The sequence below is a fragment of the Rutilus rutilus genome (assembly GCF_951802725.1).
Source record: "Rutilus rutilus genome assembly, chromosome: 16".
Taxonomy (NCBI): domain Eukaryota; kingdom Metazoa; phylum Chordata; class Actinopteri; order Cypriniformes; family Leuciscidae; genus Rutilus; species Rutilus rutilus.
In genome coordinates, this window is record NC_140224.1 from 19,910,958 (window position 1) to 19,928,391 (window position 17,434).

The following is a 17,434-nucleotide window of genomic DNA, read 5'->3' on the forward strand; positions in this document are numbered from 1 at the left end:
TTAAGCTAATTTCTGTGACAGATAGAATCTGTGATAAACATTTCAGTTTTTACAGCGCCGCTTTGTGGACGTTTGTGTTGTAGGCTACTATATTTGGCCTACCTGAGAAATACATAGTGAAAGGTGTGACTCGGCCTACTAGCCCTTGTCACTACTACATCATTTTAAAGATTTGGGATAATATAGAGACTTTTGCACGTTCTCTAGAAATCCATCCAGAGGAATGGCCTTGTGAATTCGTCACGTTTCTGCATGAATTATGTTCTCTTTGGCAGCACAACGCACATCTTTATTCAAATAAGCATAAGGATTCAACACGCGAATATGATTTCAAGCCTTTGCCAAACAGCCAGAAAGACATAAAAGCTTGAAAGTCTCAGTCATACTCTCACAAGTCACAAGCTGTACAGATTTGGAGGCCACATGAACTGGTAAATATTATAGTTCTTAAATGATAGATATAAACATATATTTCTCTAAGTTTGTTGTCTAATCATTTAGTTTTTATGTTGAATGTTTATTTCAAACTGTGAACTGATTTCCATCAGGATCCGGAGTGTTCTGGTTCACACTTTTCTCTCACTGATTTCCTCTCTTGCTTTTGGGATACCCGAAGAGTTATCCCATCAGTTATCTGGTAAGCTGATTAGTCCTCTTGTCCATTTTGACTTGGTTTTCACTGGTGTAGGTTTTGATGATACATAGTTTCTTTTTCACCATAGGAAATGTCAAAGGAAAGATCATTTTTCATCAAATGGAAGGGAATTCAACATACTTGCGGGATAGTGGGAAGCTGGCATCTTGCATACCCACCATGGTTTCATTTGAGCTGTCTGACCCGAGACATAACCTGCACTCTGTCACATTTATATACACATGGGACTTGGGCAATGGGTAATTTTTATTTGATCATCCATTTATTGAAACTATAAAATGGTTTTCTTTACAGTTGTCTTTGTTTTTTAGGGAAGTGCGTAAAGGCTCTGCGCCTTTTCTGAAGTATTACTACACCTTACCAGGGAACTACACGTTTAAATTGAGCATTGGAACCAATAACCCCCAACATTCCAGAATGACTGGGCTGTACTCTGTAGATTTGACTGTGTTAGGTGGGCGCGTAGTCATTATCGCTTATCATCAATGTTCTGATTTGACTATTTATATATTACCAGTGGTGTTAACATGTCGAAGATTCTTTTGTTTTTCAGATGCCATAAGGAGCATTGAATTGAGAGGACCTTTCATTTATAACGTGGACGAAAGCAGCAGTCTGTCCTTTCTTGTTGGAGGAAGGTAAAAATGTACCTCAACAAAGTTTAACAAAAAATATTTGGAAAGTCAATTGATTTCTTCATATAGTGTTTTAATTCTAAATTCATCCTTTAAAAAATGCCATTATTTTTTTCCATCACATGTGATGTGTGTATAGTCCTCCTGTTTGGATGTGCTGGAGAGTTTTGTCTGATTGCCAAACTCCTAGTCCAGCTTCCTGCAATTTAGTCAGGCTCTACGGGAACATATTCAATCTGAACTACACCTTCACATCAGTAGGAACATATTGCTTAGACCTGAGTGTGAGGAATAATATCAGCAACCTCCAGACATCCTACGACATCTATGTCCAGAGCAGCCGTAAGTATAGTACAATTCTCTACAACAAATTTTTAATCAACTGGAAACTATAAGTAGTGAGTCACTATAAGTAGTGAGTAATTCCTATAAGTGGAAATCCTTGTTTTTAGAGTGGCATAAGTGGAACATATTGTGGCACAAATGAAAATTCCAAATTCTTATGTCATTCCAAACCTCTGTGACTTGTGGAACACAATATGATTAAGCATAATGTCCAAGCTTTTCTTTTGCATTCAGTGAAAGTGAATGAGGACCAGAGACACTATCAAACAATTTTGGGTGACCTGTCCCTTTTAATAAATGGAAAGCTTAGCCACGTGAATGAGCATGACCGTTGAAAATCAGTTTGCATCCAGATACGGTGTCTGACCACATTTGACGCACAACAGCATGGTCTCCAGCATATACCTTTAGGCCACTGATTGTCCATTCATGATTCATTCATCTTCAGCATAGAGAAGTCTGAATTACCCAATATTACAGCACAATGACATTCATGTTTTCAAGAAAGCTTTATGACTTTTTAACATGTTGAAAATTAAAATGATAGCCTGAATATTAAGTAATCATTTACTCTCCCTGGTGTTGTTCTAATGCCGTATGCTCTTCTTTCTTTTATCGACCACAAAAGGAGAATTTTTTTTGTCTTGCTTGCGATTAGCGATGAATAGCGACCAGCACCAAGATTTTTTTAAAAAAGAAGCAAAAGTATCACAGAATGATCCCATGCGACACATGCCTTATATTCCAAGTGTTCTGGGGGTATACGATAAGGTTTAGTAAATGCCTAGAAATCCCACCCACAAAAAGTATCCAATATTTATAGTCCAATATTTCGGTTTGTTTTTCACTAATCCCTATTGCATACCCTCAGAACACTTGGAATAGTGAAGTGAAGTGACAAGTATGATAACCCATACTCAGAATTTGAATTTAACCTATCAAAGTTCATCCACACATATTAGGAGCAGTGAGTAGTGGGGGGTTAGGTGCCTTGCTCAAAGGTATACCACAGTTGTTTCCTAATGGTATTGCGAATCGAACCTGTGACTTTACAGGTTACAAGATTACAAGTCTGACTCTCTAACCTTTAGGCTAAAACTGCCCCGAAATATAAATATAAGGCACGTCACATATCATTCTGTGATACTTTTCACTGTCTTTTCACTGTCATTATATGGACAGTTATATTTTTATTTTTGTGGTCCATAAAAGAAAGAAGGGCATACAGTAATGGAACAACACCAGGGAGAGTAAATAATTTTTAGGGTGAACTCTCCTTTTAAATTGGCAAGCATTAATTATCTCTAAAACAACATAGAAACAACATCTTAGTTCCAGACATCGAATCTGATTGGTCGAGCAGCATTCCAGCAGCACTGGGACTTTTTACTGTTTGTGTCACTAAGCTTATCTGTGTTTGCATATTCCAGACAGACTGTCACGTTATGTATCAGTTGTGGGGATCTAGGTGCGTTCACGCTATGTCGGAATAACCGTAATTACGAGATTCTGACTTGTAAAACGCAGTCACTTCCTCGTAGAACGTGACCACTGCAATATTCTATTCTATTCTATTCTAAAAAAAATAATAATTTTGATTTCATGGTGACATTGCATCGTTAAGACATGCTGCATTCACGCCATGTCATAATTACCATTATTAGGAGATGACAACCCTTGATGTTCTACTCTGAGCTTCGTCCTCGGACTCAGAATTATGTGTTTCTAAGTGCAACACTATTAATGCCACAATGGCTGTGTCCGAAAACTTAAAAATGCTGCTTTCGGAGATTGCATTCCAAGTCCAGAGACTGCATTGCATTCCGTATCCAATGTTAGCTTAACTTCTTGTCTCCTGAGATACCTTCATTTTTGAAGGCAGCATAGATGTATCCTTCGCTGCCTTTGATGTCCCACAACCTTGTGTTTTCCATTATGTGACAATTGAGCTAAAAAAATAAAGATTGCATCTGAAAGTTGCAGTTGCTGGTCAGTTTGTGTGTAAATGTAAGGTTTTTTTAGCTGAGGCTGACACAGTCACTGCTCTTGTTTACTGGATAACGGGTGAGACGGGATAGCAGTAGCTCAATATTATAGCCTACATAAACATCTAAAATCTCTATGCAGTAATGAGTGTGAAGTCAATGAGTGAGAGTTAACACAATGAATGAAACGAGTGCAAATCAAAGCCGCATTGCTGTGTAAACATGCATCTCTCAGAAATCAGAGCTTGGCAAGAGTAATATCAACTCAAATACTTCATTATACACATGTTCTATTATTTGATTTAAATTATTTAAGCCTTGTACGATATGATACACAAATGACTGGAATAAGCACACCACGATCACAAATCAAACGTCTCGAGTCTCCGTCTCTCAGAAACCAAACCAGCTCTCTATCAAGAGTGATGTCTTCTAAGATACTGAGTCGTGCACGCTCTGCTACTTGATATGACTATTTAAATGTTTTAAACCTTTTACGATATGATACAGGAATTAATGGAATAAGCACAGCACGATTGCAAATCAAACAGAGTTTTGCCGTCTCTTAGAAACCAAACCAGCTCTAGCCTGTAATCAACTAAGATGTCAATACATTTTCTACTACTTGATATGTCTATTTAAATGTTTATTTAGTATTATTGTTTTAATTAGAAGATAATTAAACATTTATTTATCGGATCACAAAAGGTCCTCAAGCCAGGACTCGAACTTGTCGCCCGGAGTACAACTGCATTACACCTCAATTACTCAGCATTGCACTCCATTTAAAAGTAACAGTTAGAAGATATTTAAATAAATGTTATAATGGAAATTTTTTACAAATCATTGAGCGATAGCTGCAGCGAACTGCTCACTGCTCACGTGGAGAGTTGGCGTGCATGTACAATACACCCTTGGGCTTTATCCACAATAAAATGGGGTTATTGTCTGCAGTTGCTGTAAAACCACTACTTTTCAACCCAACAGTGTGTTAGTGTCAGCAGCAGAAGGGGGAGTCAGTTCAGATTTTAGAGGAAGAAATGGCCTCTTATTGAGCAAAAGAGCAATTTGCATTGTGCTGCCAGAGGACAGCCATCATTTTACTCCCGTTACTTTGTCATTCCCAAAAGAGGAGGGGGTCTCCGTCCCATTCTGGATTCACGGAACCTCAACAAACACCTCAGAAAATACAAGTTCAAAATGTTGACGTTAAAGATGTTATCACAATTTACTTGTCCCAAAGACTGGCTTACGACAGTCGATCTGAAGGATGCATATTTTCACATAGGCAATCTACCTGGCACACAAAAAATTCCTCAGGTTTGCCTATGAGGGCACAGCCTACGAAGTTTTGAAAGTTCCCTTCGAGCTGTCATTAGCTCCGAGGGTGTTCAGCAAGTGTGTGGAAGCAGCGCTCACACTCCTGAGAAGTGTCAGCATATTTGGACAATCTACTGCTGTGCGCTCCGTCACGGCAGCAGGCAGAGAGAGGGAGAGATAGACACAGAAATGCTTGTGTCTCTTTTAGAGAACTTAGGGTTCAAAATAAACGAGACGAAGAGATTCTTGGTGCCCACTCAAGAGATAATCTACCTGGGACTCAGACTGAACTCAGACCTGTTTCAAGCGTTTCTGTCAGAGGAGCACATCAGGACAATTCGCAGCTGTTTATCCCTTTTTCAGAAAGGGAAGAAGGTCCCATTCAGACTATGTTTATGTCTACTAGGACTGATGGCCTCCACTGTCTTGGTTATTCCATTGGGACTGTTGCGAATGAGAGAGTTTCAGCACTGGACAGTGGTGCAGCACTTGTGTCCAAAACTCCAGCTCAACCGCAAAGTGATAGTGACGCCACTCTGCATGCCCGCTCTCTGTCACTGGAGGGATCACAGGTGACTCAGGGACTCTGTTGGGGTCAGTTTCTCTGAGGAAGGTGGTTACAACGGATGCGTCACTCACAGGTTGAGGTGCAGTGTGCAAGGGCAGAATAGCGAAAGAGAAATGGCCTGTCTCGCACACATAAACTTCCTAGAATTGTTAACAGTGTTTCTGGAATTGAAACATTTTGTGCAGTTCCTGAAGGAACCCCCACATTTTGATCAGAACACAGCGGCGGTGGCATACATAAATCACCAGGAAGGCACAAGTTCTTCTCAGCTTCTCAGTCTGGCACGAAAGCTGATTGTGTGGGGCATGAAGCATTTTTTTTTCATTACGGGCAACGCATGTCCCGAGAATAATGAATGTGGGGGTGGATCTCCTGTCCAGGGGAAACCCCCTGTATGGAGAGTGGACTCTCCACCCTCAGGTAGTGAGCCAGTTGTGGGAGAGGTTCGACTGAGCTGCCGTAGATCTCTTCGCCTTGCACGAAAATGCTCATTGCCCTCTATTCTTCTCTCTGGCAGAGAGAGAGACAGTTCGCCAATGGGTGTGGATGCTCTGGCCAAACGGAGCCAAATGGACTACTGTTTCCTCCAAAGTCTGATCGTACCAACACTAAAAAGAGAAAGGAAATGCGGTCACTCAGTCATACCAATCTCCCCGAACTGGCAAGTTGTGGCTGACGGAGATAGTACGGAGAATTCAACTCCTATGCGACCAGCACTGACCTCTTCTCTCCAGCGCGCGGGGTGATAATGGCCCGTGGTAGGTTAAAGTTGAGTGTTACGGGTTTGCTTGTGAGGGCGATTCAGACTATTCAGAATACGAGAGCGTACCCTGCATATGATCGGAAATGGAATGTGTTTGAGCAATGGTGCGCCCACAGGCACATTGTCCCTTTTCTCTGTTCTCTGGAAGTTATCTGGAACTTTTGGATGAGGGTTTATCTTGCCGCAATTTCTGCGTGTCATGTGGGGATTGACAGGAATAACATAGGTCAACACCCGCTCGTATGCAGGTTTATGAGAGGTGCGCGCCGTTTGCACAGGGTTTCAAAGCCATTGATTCCGCTATGGAACCTGTCTGGGGTCCTTAATGCACAATCTCAACCCCCTTTTAAACCTATAGATAGTATTGATTTAAAGCTCCTTTTGCTAAAGACTGCTTTATTTTTGGCTCTTTTGACCACAAAGCGGGTTAGTGAAATTTATGCTTTGTCGGTTCATAACTCCTGCATGCGGTTTGCTATGGATTATTCGAGGGTGATTCTTACAACTAATCCAGCATTTGTGCCTAAAGTAAGCGAGTCAGCTCTCCCCTGTAAACAGGTGGATTTACTGGCTTTCCATCCGCAGCCTTCTTCCTCATCAAAAGATGAGCGGCTTCATTGCTTGTGCCCTGTCTTTGTATTATATTGGGTTATAATGGCATGGGTCTCTGTCCTCCGGAAGGGCTATGGGCTCATTCTACCAGAGGTATGGCTACCTCATGGGCATTATTTAAGGGCGTTTCGGTTCAGGACATATGTGCGGCAGCAATAATAAGACATTTCTGTCGTGAGAACAGCTGATGGACGCCATGTTGCGTTGTCATGGGAACATCCCAGGTTAGGATAATGAGAACATTTTATTGTCTTTCATTGCTTCCTTCCCCAAGTGCGTTCCAAACGGCTACATAATGGCACGCAAGTGCCGTGCTCACTCCAAAGTCCCCAATTCAAGGGCTCTGCCCTTCAAAGGGAGTAGGGCATGGGGATGCTCACTTCCGTTTGGAATTTGCCCAAAATGTCAGCTGCTTAAGTTTTCAGATGTAGCCAATGGATCTGCAGAGGTCAGCTGGTATTGTAGTCACAAGTCAGTGAATGAACCTCCAGTAGTGATTGGATCATTGAATCATTAATCAACTGATTTGTTCAAAAAACCCAGTTTATTCAATAATGAAACACTTTTGTTGGTTGGAAACATATTGACTGTGTCAAATTCTTTAACTTTGTTTGGAACTTAGTACAGCACATACAACGTAACTGGCAATATTGTGTCTAAAATGTAAGTTACAAAATATTAGCTTCTTGGTTATTTGACTATTCGCTGTATTCAAGTGTTATCACGTTTGATTTTGCTGTTGGCTGAATGGGCTGTGACTCGGCCGTCCAGTCCCATTTCCCGCATATATTGTTTGCTATTTTTCTGTTATACATTCAATCTCACATGTAAATTTATTTTCCCCTCAGCTGTGAGTCTTCTCTTCATTTTGCCCTGCGCTGCAGTGATTGTTGCTACCCTCATATTCATCTCTGTGTCAGTGTGTCGTCCACGGCAGCAATCCCTCATGTCTAAGGCACTGGTGAGTGAATAACATCAGGAAAGAGATCAAGAACAGAGAATAATGTGAAGATGTTCATATTTTTTGCACTTTTTTGTGTAGAGTCAGGTTTGTCCACTAGAGGTTGACATACACCAGAAAGTATTTAAGCCTTTGTTAGAGGATGCTAAATTATCCTTCAAGTAACTAGTCCATGCTTCTTTCTTCCTTTTGTGGGGGTGAAGTTGTATAATGTATTCTCTTAAAAATAAGCTTTGAGTTAAAATATTATTTTTAAATTAGAAAAAAATTTTTTTTAAAACATTTATAAATTAATTTAGTTTTAACAGTTAGATGAAATAGTTGTTGTTTTTTTATTATCATTTCTCTATTAGTTAGAGATCATTTACTTAATTGGTTAAAATAAGTGTTAAGAAATAATTAAGACTGATTACCCCTTGACTAACTGCTAGTTATTCAGACTAGTTCTTACACACTCTTAAAAAATAAAAGTTCCAAAAGTGTTTTTGTTTTTTTCCAGAAATACCATACAAGAACCTTTTTGGGTTCCCCAAAGAACCTTTCGGTGAACAGTTTTTAAGAGAATTGTTGTTTTCTTAGTGTAAAGACCATTTTAATAAAGTACCTCTTTCCATAATAGAATCCAATGGAAAGGTTCCATGGATATTAAAGGTTGTTTGTGGAACCATTGTTGCCATATTTTTAAGAATGTAAGACACATAGTTCATGCAACTGGCCAGGAAAAAAAAACCTATTTCACACTGTTCAGAATCATATTTTCATATTTAAAAAAATATTATCATATTTTGTCCTCAATTTATTTACATTTAGTATACTTTTCCAATGAAGGTTTTTGTTATGCAGGTCAGGAAATAAAAAGTGACAGGTGAGCACAGCCAAAACAGCAGAGTGACAGTTTGTAATTATGCGATTTTTATATCAGATTATATATGATCTGAGAGTAGATGTATTTAGGTGTTGCTAGCAAATATAATAATTGTCATTTTTCTTTTTGTCTGTCTTCAGGTGGCAGATAGGAATTATCTCTCCTTCACAGACATCGAGCTGCGTGTCAAGGATGCAACCATCCCTTTATAGGGCAATTCTCCTGCTTCTAAGACAAATGAAGCCCTGCCCTTCTTCATCAGCCTGGGGCTTCCCACAACACCCAACCCTGTTAGTCTCACTGTGACCGCCCCAAACTAAATTACCTTTCCTTTTGATCCATCTTTCATTGTATGAATTTCATTATTTTGCTACATTGTCAATCTATTTACATTTGAAGCTAAGATCCTATGAATAACCCAAAACAGAACTCATGAAAGCTTTTCATTTTGCTCATCTGAATCACTCTTCTGTGTCGACGTGAACACACTAATTATCCTTCCTGTTTTCTCTGCTCTTTTAGTTCATGCTTGAGTAGGTTTCAAAGTTGCACTTCATGAAGGTTCCATTTGTTAATGCAAGACTCCTCAAGATCCTAATGGATGTTGACATTGGTGATGAACCTTTTAAAGTAGGAAAGTACATAAGGTTAGAGGTACATCATATTTCTATGAGTGAGAGTTTCCTTGTATAAGACCTAGAGCTTTTTCTGCTGGAATGAATGAGTCTGACCTGTATATTCCTGCTGTGATGATCAATGACATTTGCCATCTGCACTGTGTGGTACCAGGAAGACAAGAATTACAGCTCCACAAGGGACTGCACAATATCTCTGTAGGTTAAAGGCTACAGATGAGCAATGCATCATACGTCTAGTAATAACTGTGCCCTTCAGCTCAAAAGTAGCCGAGGCATTATTCTTGCCCTTGGAAGTGTAACGGGAGTCATGTATGTGGAAGGACTTGAAAATGTTTCTTTACTAGGTTTTTTTTTTTTTTTCACGGGGACACAATCGACCAATTAGTACAACCTGTACAACCACACTGATTTATCATAACTTGCTCTACGGTTCAAAATGTTAGGGTCAGTAAGATTTTTTTTTTTATATTGAAAGAAGTCTATTATGTTCACAAAGGCTTTATTTATTGGAAAACTGTAATACCGTAAAAACAGTAATACAGTGAAAGCAATCATTTATTTATTTGAATACAAAAATACAGTAAAAGTAATTTACTATTTTAAATAACCTTTCAATATTTTAAAACGTAATTTATTTCTGTGATGGCAAAGCTCAGTTTTCAGAAGCCATTCTTCCTTCAGTCTTTAGTGTCACGTGAGCCTTCAGACATGATTCTGCTGTGGTGATCAAGAAACATTTTCTTTTTCAAAAGAGTTCAAATTTGTTGAATTTTTGCAGGATTGTTTGATTAATAGAGAGTTACAAAGAAGACTATTTATTTAAAATGTTAAAAAATTTGTCGCATTAATAAATGTCTTTCACTTTTGATAAATTGAATGCATCTTTTCTGAAAATAAGTATTAATTTCTTTAAAAAAAATGTCTGAACAAGAGTGTAGTTATCTTGAGGCGTGCTGTATTTTAGGAAATGAGACCGTTGTGGAATGCTTTAGATCTAGCTATTGGAGATAATAAAGTCATCAATTAATTCAAACCTTTGATGTGTCATAATTTTACTTCTTTTTTTTATTTTTACTCAGAGAATGAATTTATTTTTAATCAAGGTGCTTCTAACATATATGTTTTGTATTATTAAAAATGGATGACATTTTACGAATTTTACATTTTAAATAGATTTTAAACAGCTACGCCTTTGAGACCTCATCAGTATTTTCACATAAAACCCAATAATTAAATTTAGAAAATTCAATAAACACAGTGTCCACCTTTATGTTATTAAAAAATCTAATAGTGACAACCACAAACTGTGCCTCTCATGAAAAAAAAAAAAAAGCAATCACAATCCTTTGAAATTATTATTATAATGCTTTTAGCGGTAATGCTTTAAATGATCCAATTATGTGTTTATAATTCTAAACAAATACTAAATATGTCACTCTTCCTTATTCAGATTAATGCTGTTTTGCAAATGATAAATCACGCAGCCAGTAGTATAATCCGTTATCTACTTCCCTTCAAAGCTCATAATGTTGATGTGTGACTGAAATGCATTTGGCAGAGCATGAGTAAACAGAATTATTTAAAGTGTTAATCATCTCAGGGATGAGAGCTGTGAGGAAGCTGGAGATTTTCTCTCCCTATAGGTGAAGGTCACAGAGATGCAGCGGTTTTCTTTCTAGAACCCAGAGACCTTCTCAATATCCCCGGATAAAAACCGTATGCGCTGACCTCTTACACCACCCATTAACTTTTAATGTTATGTCCACCTCTCTAAAGGTCATTTTCTTTTTTTAAATAGTTTTGTTTGTCCAGTCTTGTGAAATGTCCCTCTGTGACACAAGCTTTGGCTTGGGACTGATCTTATCCCTTAAGACAGGCTAATGCCCTCTGAGCCACCTGTCCATCAGAACGGTGTGATTACATGCTTTCCTTCCACTTTTTGACCTCAACCACAGCTATATCTGCAGAGGTTTGATTCTCATTGCATACATTTCTACAGTATATTTGGGTAAATTTGGTCAAAACAAATTGACCACTGCCACAAACAAGCAGGGCTAATGAACAATGTCTGTTGTATAGAAAATTGCTGCCTATTACAATATTATATGTATTTATTGGTGTTTAAACCACAATAGAAAATATAGCAGAAGAACAAAAAGATTTCAACGCTATTTTATTTTTCATTGGCAATTACAGGTTAGCAGTGTCAAGCAAACCTTGAATAATTGGCACAGTAAACAAAAAAGGCTTTTCATTAAACAAAATATGTGTATCTTGACATTGCATAAACAAAACAACACTAAATGACATATCTGATATAAAAGCAGGGTATAAAAATATGATAATACATTCAAAGAAACAGACCTTGCAACATAATTCACAGTTCATTCATTGTCTTCAAAATATCTGACAGTGTTAAAGCATTTATAATCTTCTTTGGACGATGGGTAATTCACTCAGCGAAAATGGAGATGGGCTTTAGACTCTAAAAAGAGTTGATTCTAAATATTTTTAAATAAATATGTATTTATAAGAACCTATCACAGATTTAAAAAAGATTGATGGTGCTTTAACCACATTATTTGCTCTGATGGTGTGTGCTAATGCTAAACAGGCTAATTGTAAAAGTAATCTCAAATGTGGTCTCCCTCACCAAAGTCTAAATTTCTTTGTGTGTAAAGCACAAGATCTTCTAATACGTGACCTTGTTCTTCAAATCCAAAACTTAGTGATGAAACGTGAAACGGCTTAACGCAGCTATATTCTAACAGGATAAGCATGTGTGTCTGCTTTTCTGTAAACCAACAAGGTGACATGATAATGTACCATGGAGTATCATGTAAATACATGGTTCATAAACATGATGATCATTCATTTACATGGTATTTATCAGAGTGCCATGGTAGTACCATCTGATACAATACTTTCTGTAATGACAAATTTGTCAACTGAATATATGAACTGAATCTTTATCTGTATGTTGCAATCTCTCCAAAAATATTTGAATATATTGTTGATTATTCTTAGAACTATTAGCTCCTTTTTGTTTGAGTGATGAAGAAAAATCTTTTTGAGGATGAAAAGGATATCATATTGCTCACAAATATCCACAAACACTTTTAATTGTCAAACAGCCGGTCTTCACATAGCTCCAGCGGCCACTTTGAGGCTCCTCCGAACACCTCGATGTTACTGTCGGTCCAGGCCACCACATTCCCAGGCGTGTAGGATGAGCAGTTTGACATGGCGATGATATCCGTGGAGCGCAGGACCCGATCCCAGATGTTAAAGTGGCTCAGCTCCCCCACAAAGGCCTGGGTGGCATCAAAACGCCCCCCTACTACATCCTGTTGAGGCCATAAACGACAGGCCTCGTTAAGACAACAACAATATCCCCTTTTATTCACTCTTAGAGCATGTGCATGCTAACTCTATGACATTGTTTGCTGCCTGAGGTCAAGTTTTATTTAAAATGTAAAGTTCATGAGTCAGTAACACTATTGTGCAGGGATGGCATAATATTACAGCTACAGCCCGGCTGGGTCTGGGAACTGCTGCATCAGCTCTGCTTATGTTCTCACCTGCTCTTGGCCCAGGATGAGGACTCCTCCAGGCTTGATAGGGTGCCAGGGGGCCAGATTGTCTCCTGAACCCAATCTTTGGCCATCCTGGTAGGCTTCCCAAAGCCCATCCCTGGTAGTCCAAGTGATGCAGACATGGTGCCACCGCCCATCACTCAGTGATAGAGGTAGTTGCACCACCTATTTGACAACAGGAGGTATTAAAAAAAAGGTTATCAATATTAATAGTGTATCAATTATCAAATCTTTTGTGAAGCACAAAGTGAGATCTTATGTTTCTGTTTTCCACACAAGGAAAATGGATGGTGATTTACACTGTCAAGCAACAAAAGTAGTCATATGAAGCTGTACAATTGCTTTTTAAGACAAACAGACTGAAATGTAAAAGGATAGTTCTTTCATCATTTACTACCCTTAAGTCATTCTTCTGTAGAACGCAAAACCAGACCATGTTGCCATGTAACCAGACCAAGGTTTTTAAACGTAAAAAAAAAAGAGAGAGAGAGATTTTTTCTTTTATGTTTTACAGAAGAAGGTCAGTCATATAGAGTTGGAATGCCAAGAGAGTAAGTAAATGATGACAGAATTTTCATTTTTAGCTGAACTATCCCTTTAAGTCATTGTACACGGATAATCTTCCTCTCAAATCGCATTTGCAGTAGTGTTTTTTAAACTTTCCTTGTCTTGTTTCCAAGTCACGTGGCTCCACCTCATGCAACACATCTAGACAGTACTTTTTTTTTTACACAATTGGGAATGGGATTTGAGAGATTATAACAGTGAAAAATTATTTTAATTTAATCTGTTTTTCAAACTAAGCTCACATGGCTTCAGAATAACAACTTTTATTATATGTTTTTTTCTTTTTTTGGAGCTTGGCGATATAAATCACCATCCACTTTCACCAAATCTTTTGTGTGTCACAGAAAAAAGAAAAAAAAGATGAATGAGCAAATGATAACAAGATATACATTTTTCAGTGAACTGATTGTAAAAAAGTAAGAAAGACATTTCTATTTTTAGTAAATATACATTTTCTTATGCACTTATCTATGCTGATGATTAAATGATGACTAATAATCTGCAATTACAGATTACTGAACATCAGTGTCCTCATAACATTCGATGCCAAGCTTTCTTTTCTTAATACGTCATTCCTTTACCTTGTCATTGATGAGCAGTTCTATGGGATTATGGCCCCATTCGATCAATACGATCTCATTTGCCTGTCCAGGCACTCCGTAAGAAAACGGGGTTCCAATGCCCGGGCTCGAACCGGACTTGAGCCACATGCAGACAGTGAAGGCGTACATTTCTGGTAGGCTTTTCTTTACTTGCCCAAAAAGGTAATTTGTGCGAAGAGGAAGAGAGATTTTGAAATTCTCGGGTGATTTGAATCCAGCTCCTCCTAAAAGCCAAAAAGAGTGATTTACTATTGCATCATCTCTGGAATAATGCAGAAATATGCTGACTGACCACAAAACAACCTGATTACCCCTCGGCCCAAACTCTTTCAAATCAAACATTAAGAAAAATGATTTTAATATAGAGGAAATAAAGAAGCGAACTGTATCACTATACCAGATGAATATGGTAATATACAGTAGCCAACATTTGAAGTGGAGTTCCTATAAGACAAGAACGGGTATTGTTCAAAATTCATGTATAACTTTGATAAAAGGTTTTGATCCACTTCAAATGTTGACTACTGTATATCGGATATATATATTTTGTAGGATAGAACAGTGTAGAGATTAGGCAGAAAAGCATGGGGTGGAGAAAGAGGAACGCGATCGGCAAAGGACCTCGAGCCTGGATAGAACTCAGGTCGCCGGATATACTGTATGTCTCTATATGTCGGACCGCTGCCCACAAGGCTATCAGGCTTGAATTTTAGACATTTTTGAAGCATAACATTTGAAATAAAATGTTACAACACTTTCCAGTCTCTTATCCTTTGGAAATAAGAATGAGTAGAGAACGTTGGAGTGTTTTGTGCAAACCTTTCTCCAGTTCAGAGATCCTGTTCATGAGAGAGTTGAGGGTATTGTCCGTGCGCTGGCGATGAGCGACTGTCTCATTGTATAGCTGGGACTTCTCATCCTCGAGCTCATTGACCTTCTTCAGCAGTTGATTCTCTAAGTCCCCCAGTCTACGCTGCAGAAGATTTCTCAGCTCATTAGGGAAAGAGACACCAGAGATATTGGCTCGCATTTGCTGTTGCTTTGGAAAGAAAAGACAAAAAACGACAAGCATTGGATTCCTATTATACATTTCTGTATTTCTATTTCTGTATTCTGTACAATTATACAGAATTATACAAAGGCTTTCTCTTTGCTTGATAGAACCTATTCCATTCAGAACTAAGAACAATACAAGGAAGTAAAACTCTTTTGTACATAATCCAGTTCATTTTCTTTCTTTTTTTGTACGCATTATTCTTTCTTTTTTTTTCTTTTTTTTTTTTTACATCAATATAATATTTTATGTCCAGGACCAAGTTATGAAGAAAATGAAAAAATGATCATGTTTTTCCATTCACAAATCAAATTTAGGTTTCAAGCATCTTCTTTAAATGATGCTGATTCGAGGAAGTCAAAGAAATCAATGTCATTCTTGGAAAAAAAGTCATACTCTGCTTTGTAATCTCACTAATTTTTTGTTTCTTAAAATGAATTAAATGCTCATGATAATTAAAAATGTTTTTACCTATTATTCCTCTTTTCATATTTTTTAAAAACAGAAAGAAGATGCTTTCATGGCCAAACCATCACATTTTTTGCATCTCTGTAAATGCCTTCTTGAAGATACACCATGTAGGATAAATAAAACAATAAAAACACGTAGACAAATTGGACAAAAATGAATTGCTAGGTGTCGTGAGGATATATCTGTATGGTTTTGGATATTTTTAGTGACACAGGGACACTGTAAAAAGATCTAACCTGTCCTGCAATTGTTACTTTGAAGAGCTATTTCGGTCACACTTCAGATTAGGGTAAAATTCTCACTATAACTAACTATTAACTACGACTTTTGCCTCAATAAACTTCTAATTACTGCTTATTAATAGTTAGTAAGGTAGTTGTTAAGTTTAGGTATTGGGTAGGAATAGGGATGTAGAATATGGTCATGCAGAATAAGGCATTAATATGTGCTTTATAATTACTAAACAGCCAATACACTAGTAATAATAAGCAACTGGTTAATAGTGAGAATTGGACCCTAACTAAAGTGTTACCGCTAGGCTATTTCTACCTGATTTAATTAGTTTTGTTGATATTTATATAAATTAATATTGGTTCATTTAATTATATGTTGGTACAGTGATCTTAAATAATAGTTTTAACTTGATAACTTGAATAAAACCAGTTAACTGAGATGTAACCATAAGTAGGTTACCATTTTTTCAGTGTAAGTAAATGGAAATGGAATACATAGTTTTGCTCATTTCTGCCTTTTATCAAAAATGGCTTCATAGGTACAATATTTGATTAAGCAATTAACCCTAAAACACAAACTAACTAAATTAACTTCCCCCAAAACTGTAGTTTGTTGACAAAAAACTCATTCAGTGCCAGATAAGACCACTTCATGTGGAAAAAAATATCGAGTTAGGGTTAGCTCCATCATTTCACACAGTCAGATTAACACCTAACATTTAAGTGGCATTGACACGTTCCAGACATTTTGTCGCGTGGGGCATCATAAGTAACTTTGCCGTTTGTGGTTAAGGGATAGATGCGTACTAACTAATGAGATAATCCCTGTAAATCTTCAACGCCTCCACATAATTACCAAAATAGTCGTGGCAGAGAAACATCCAGCACAACTGCTTTAAGTCATTTAATCTCGTTGCTTACACATATAGAACACGGCAAAGCGTCAAATTTAATATGTTACTTAAACTTATATATGACTCTCTTACCTCTAGGTTTTCCAGTCGATCCTTCAGACCCTGCATGGTTTTTCCAAGAACGTCAATGGTGTCATTTGGATCTTTAGGCACATCATCCATTGTGTCCTTATTAATTTTCCTAAATGTTTCAGAGTCAGACTCGCATCGTGACAGTTTAGACGTCAACTCTTTAATTGTTCCTAACTGATTGACAATTGTCTCCTTCTGCTGTAAAATGATCTCGCGAAGTTGCATGACCGTGTTTCTCAGTTCCTCCTCTTGGACCGATGAGCTTTGAAAAGGCAGAGACTGCACGGGGCAACTTGTATCCTTGTCAATGGGGACTGCAGTGCATAGAAAACGCTCGCCTTTTTCATTTTGTCCATAGACATTTTTTACACACGTCAGTGCATAGACGCATATGAGTCCGGCGATCAGATGAAGCATTTTGTAGTGATGTAACAGGCGCGCGGAGAGGTTTAATAATCTGTATAAGAAGAACGTATTGTGATGAATCGCAAAACTTACCTTAAACTACACATACCGAGTAAAAGATTTCCATCGGTGGATATTATTAATGATCCCCTGCCCTTTGAACTACTGACTCC

The 17,434-nt window shown here is 37.9% G+C and overlaps 2 protein-coding genes across 2 annotated transcripts; one reads left to right on the forward strand and one right to left on the reverse strand.

The window, feature by feature from the left end:
* The first annotated feature begins 64 nt into the window (after nt 1–64).
* tmem130 (transmembrane protein 130) lies at nt 65–10,377 on the forward strand. The gene is made up of 8 exons (XM_084435043.1): nt 65–431; nt 549–637; nt 723–894; nt 967–1,109; nt 1,209–1,293; nt 1,430–1,632; nt 7,732–7,844; nt 8,850–10,377. Exons 1-8 carry the CDS (start codon nt 424–426, stop codon nt 8,919–8,921), a joined length of 885 nt encoding a protein of 294 aa, XP_084291169.1. The 5' UTR covers nt 65–423; the 3' UTR covers nt 8,922–10,377.
* Nucleotides 10,378–12,337: 1,960 nt separating this feature from the next.
* On the reverse strand, nt 12,338–17,434 carry nptx2b (neuronal pentraxin IIb). Its single transcript, XM_084434959.1, has 5 exons — nt 16,857–17,434; nt 14,932–15,151; nt 14,092–14,336; nt 12,929–13,108; nt 12,338–12,694 (listed from the first exon to the last, which is right to left on the reverse strand). The coding sequence occupies exons 1-5, from the start codon at nt 17,271–17,273 to the stop codon at nt 12,467–12,469; spliced, it is 1,290 nt and encodes a 429-aa protein (XP_084291085.1). The 5' UTR covers nt 17,274–17,434; the 3' UTR covers nt 12,338–12,466.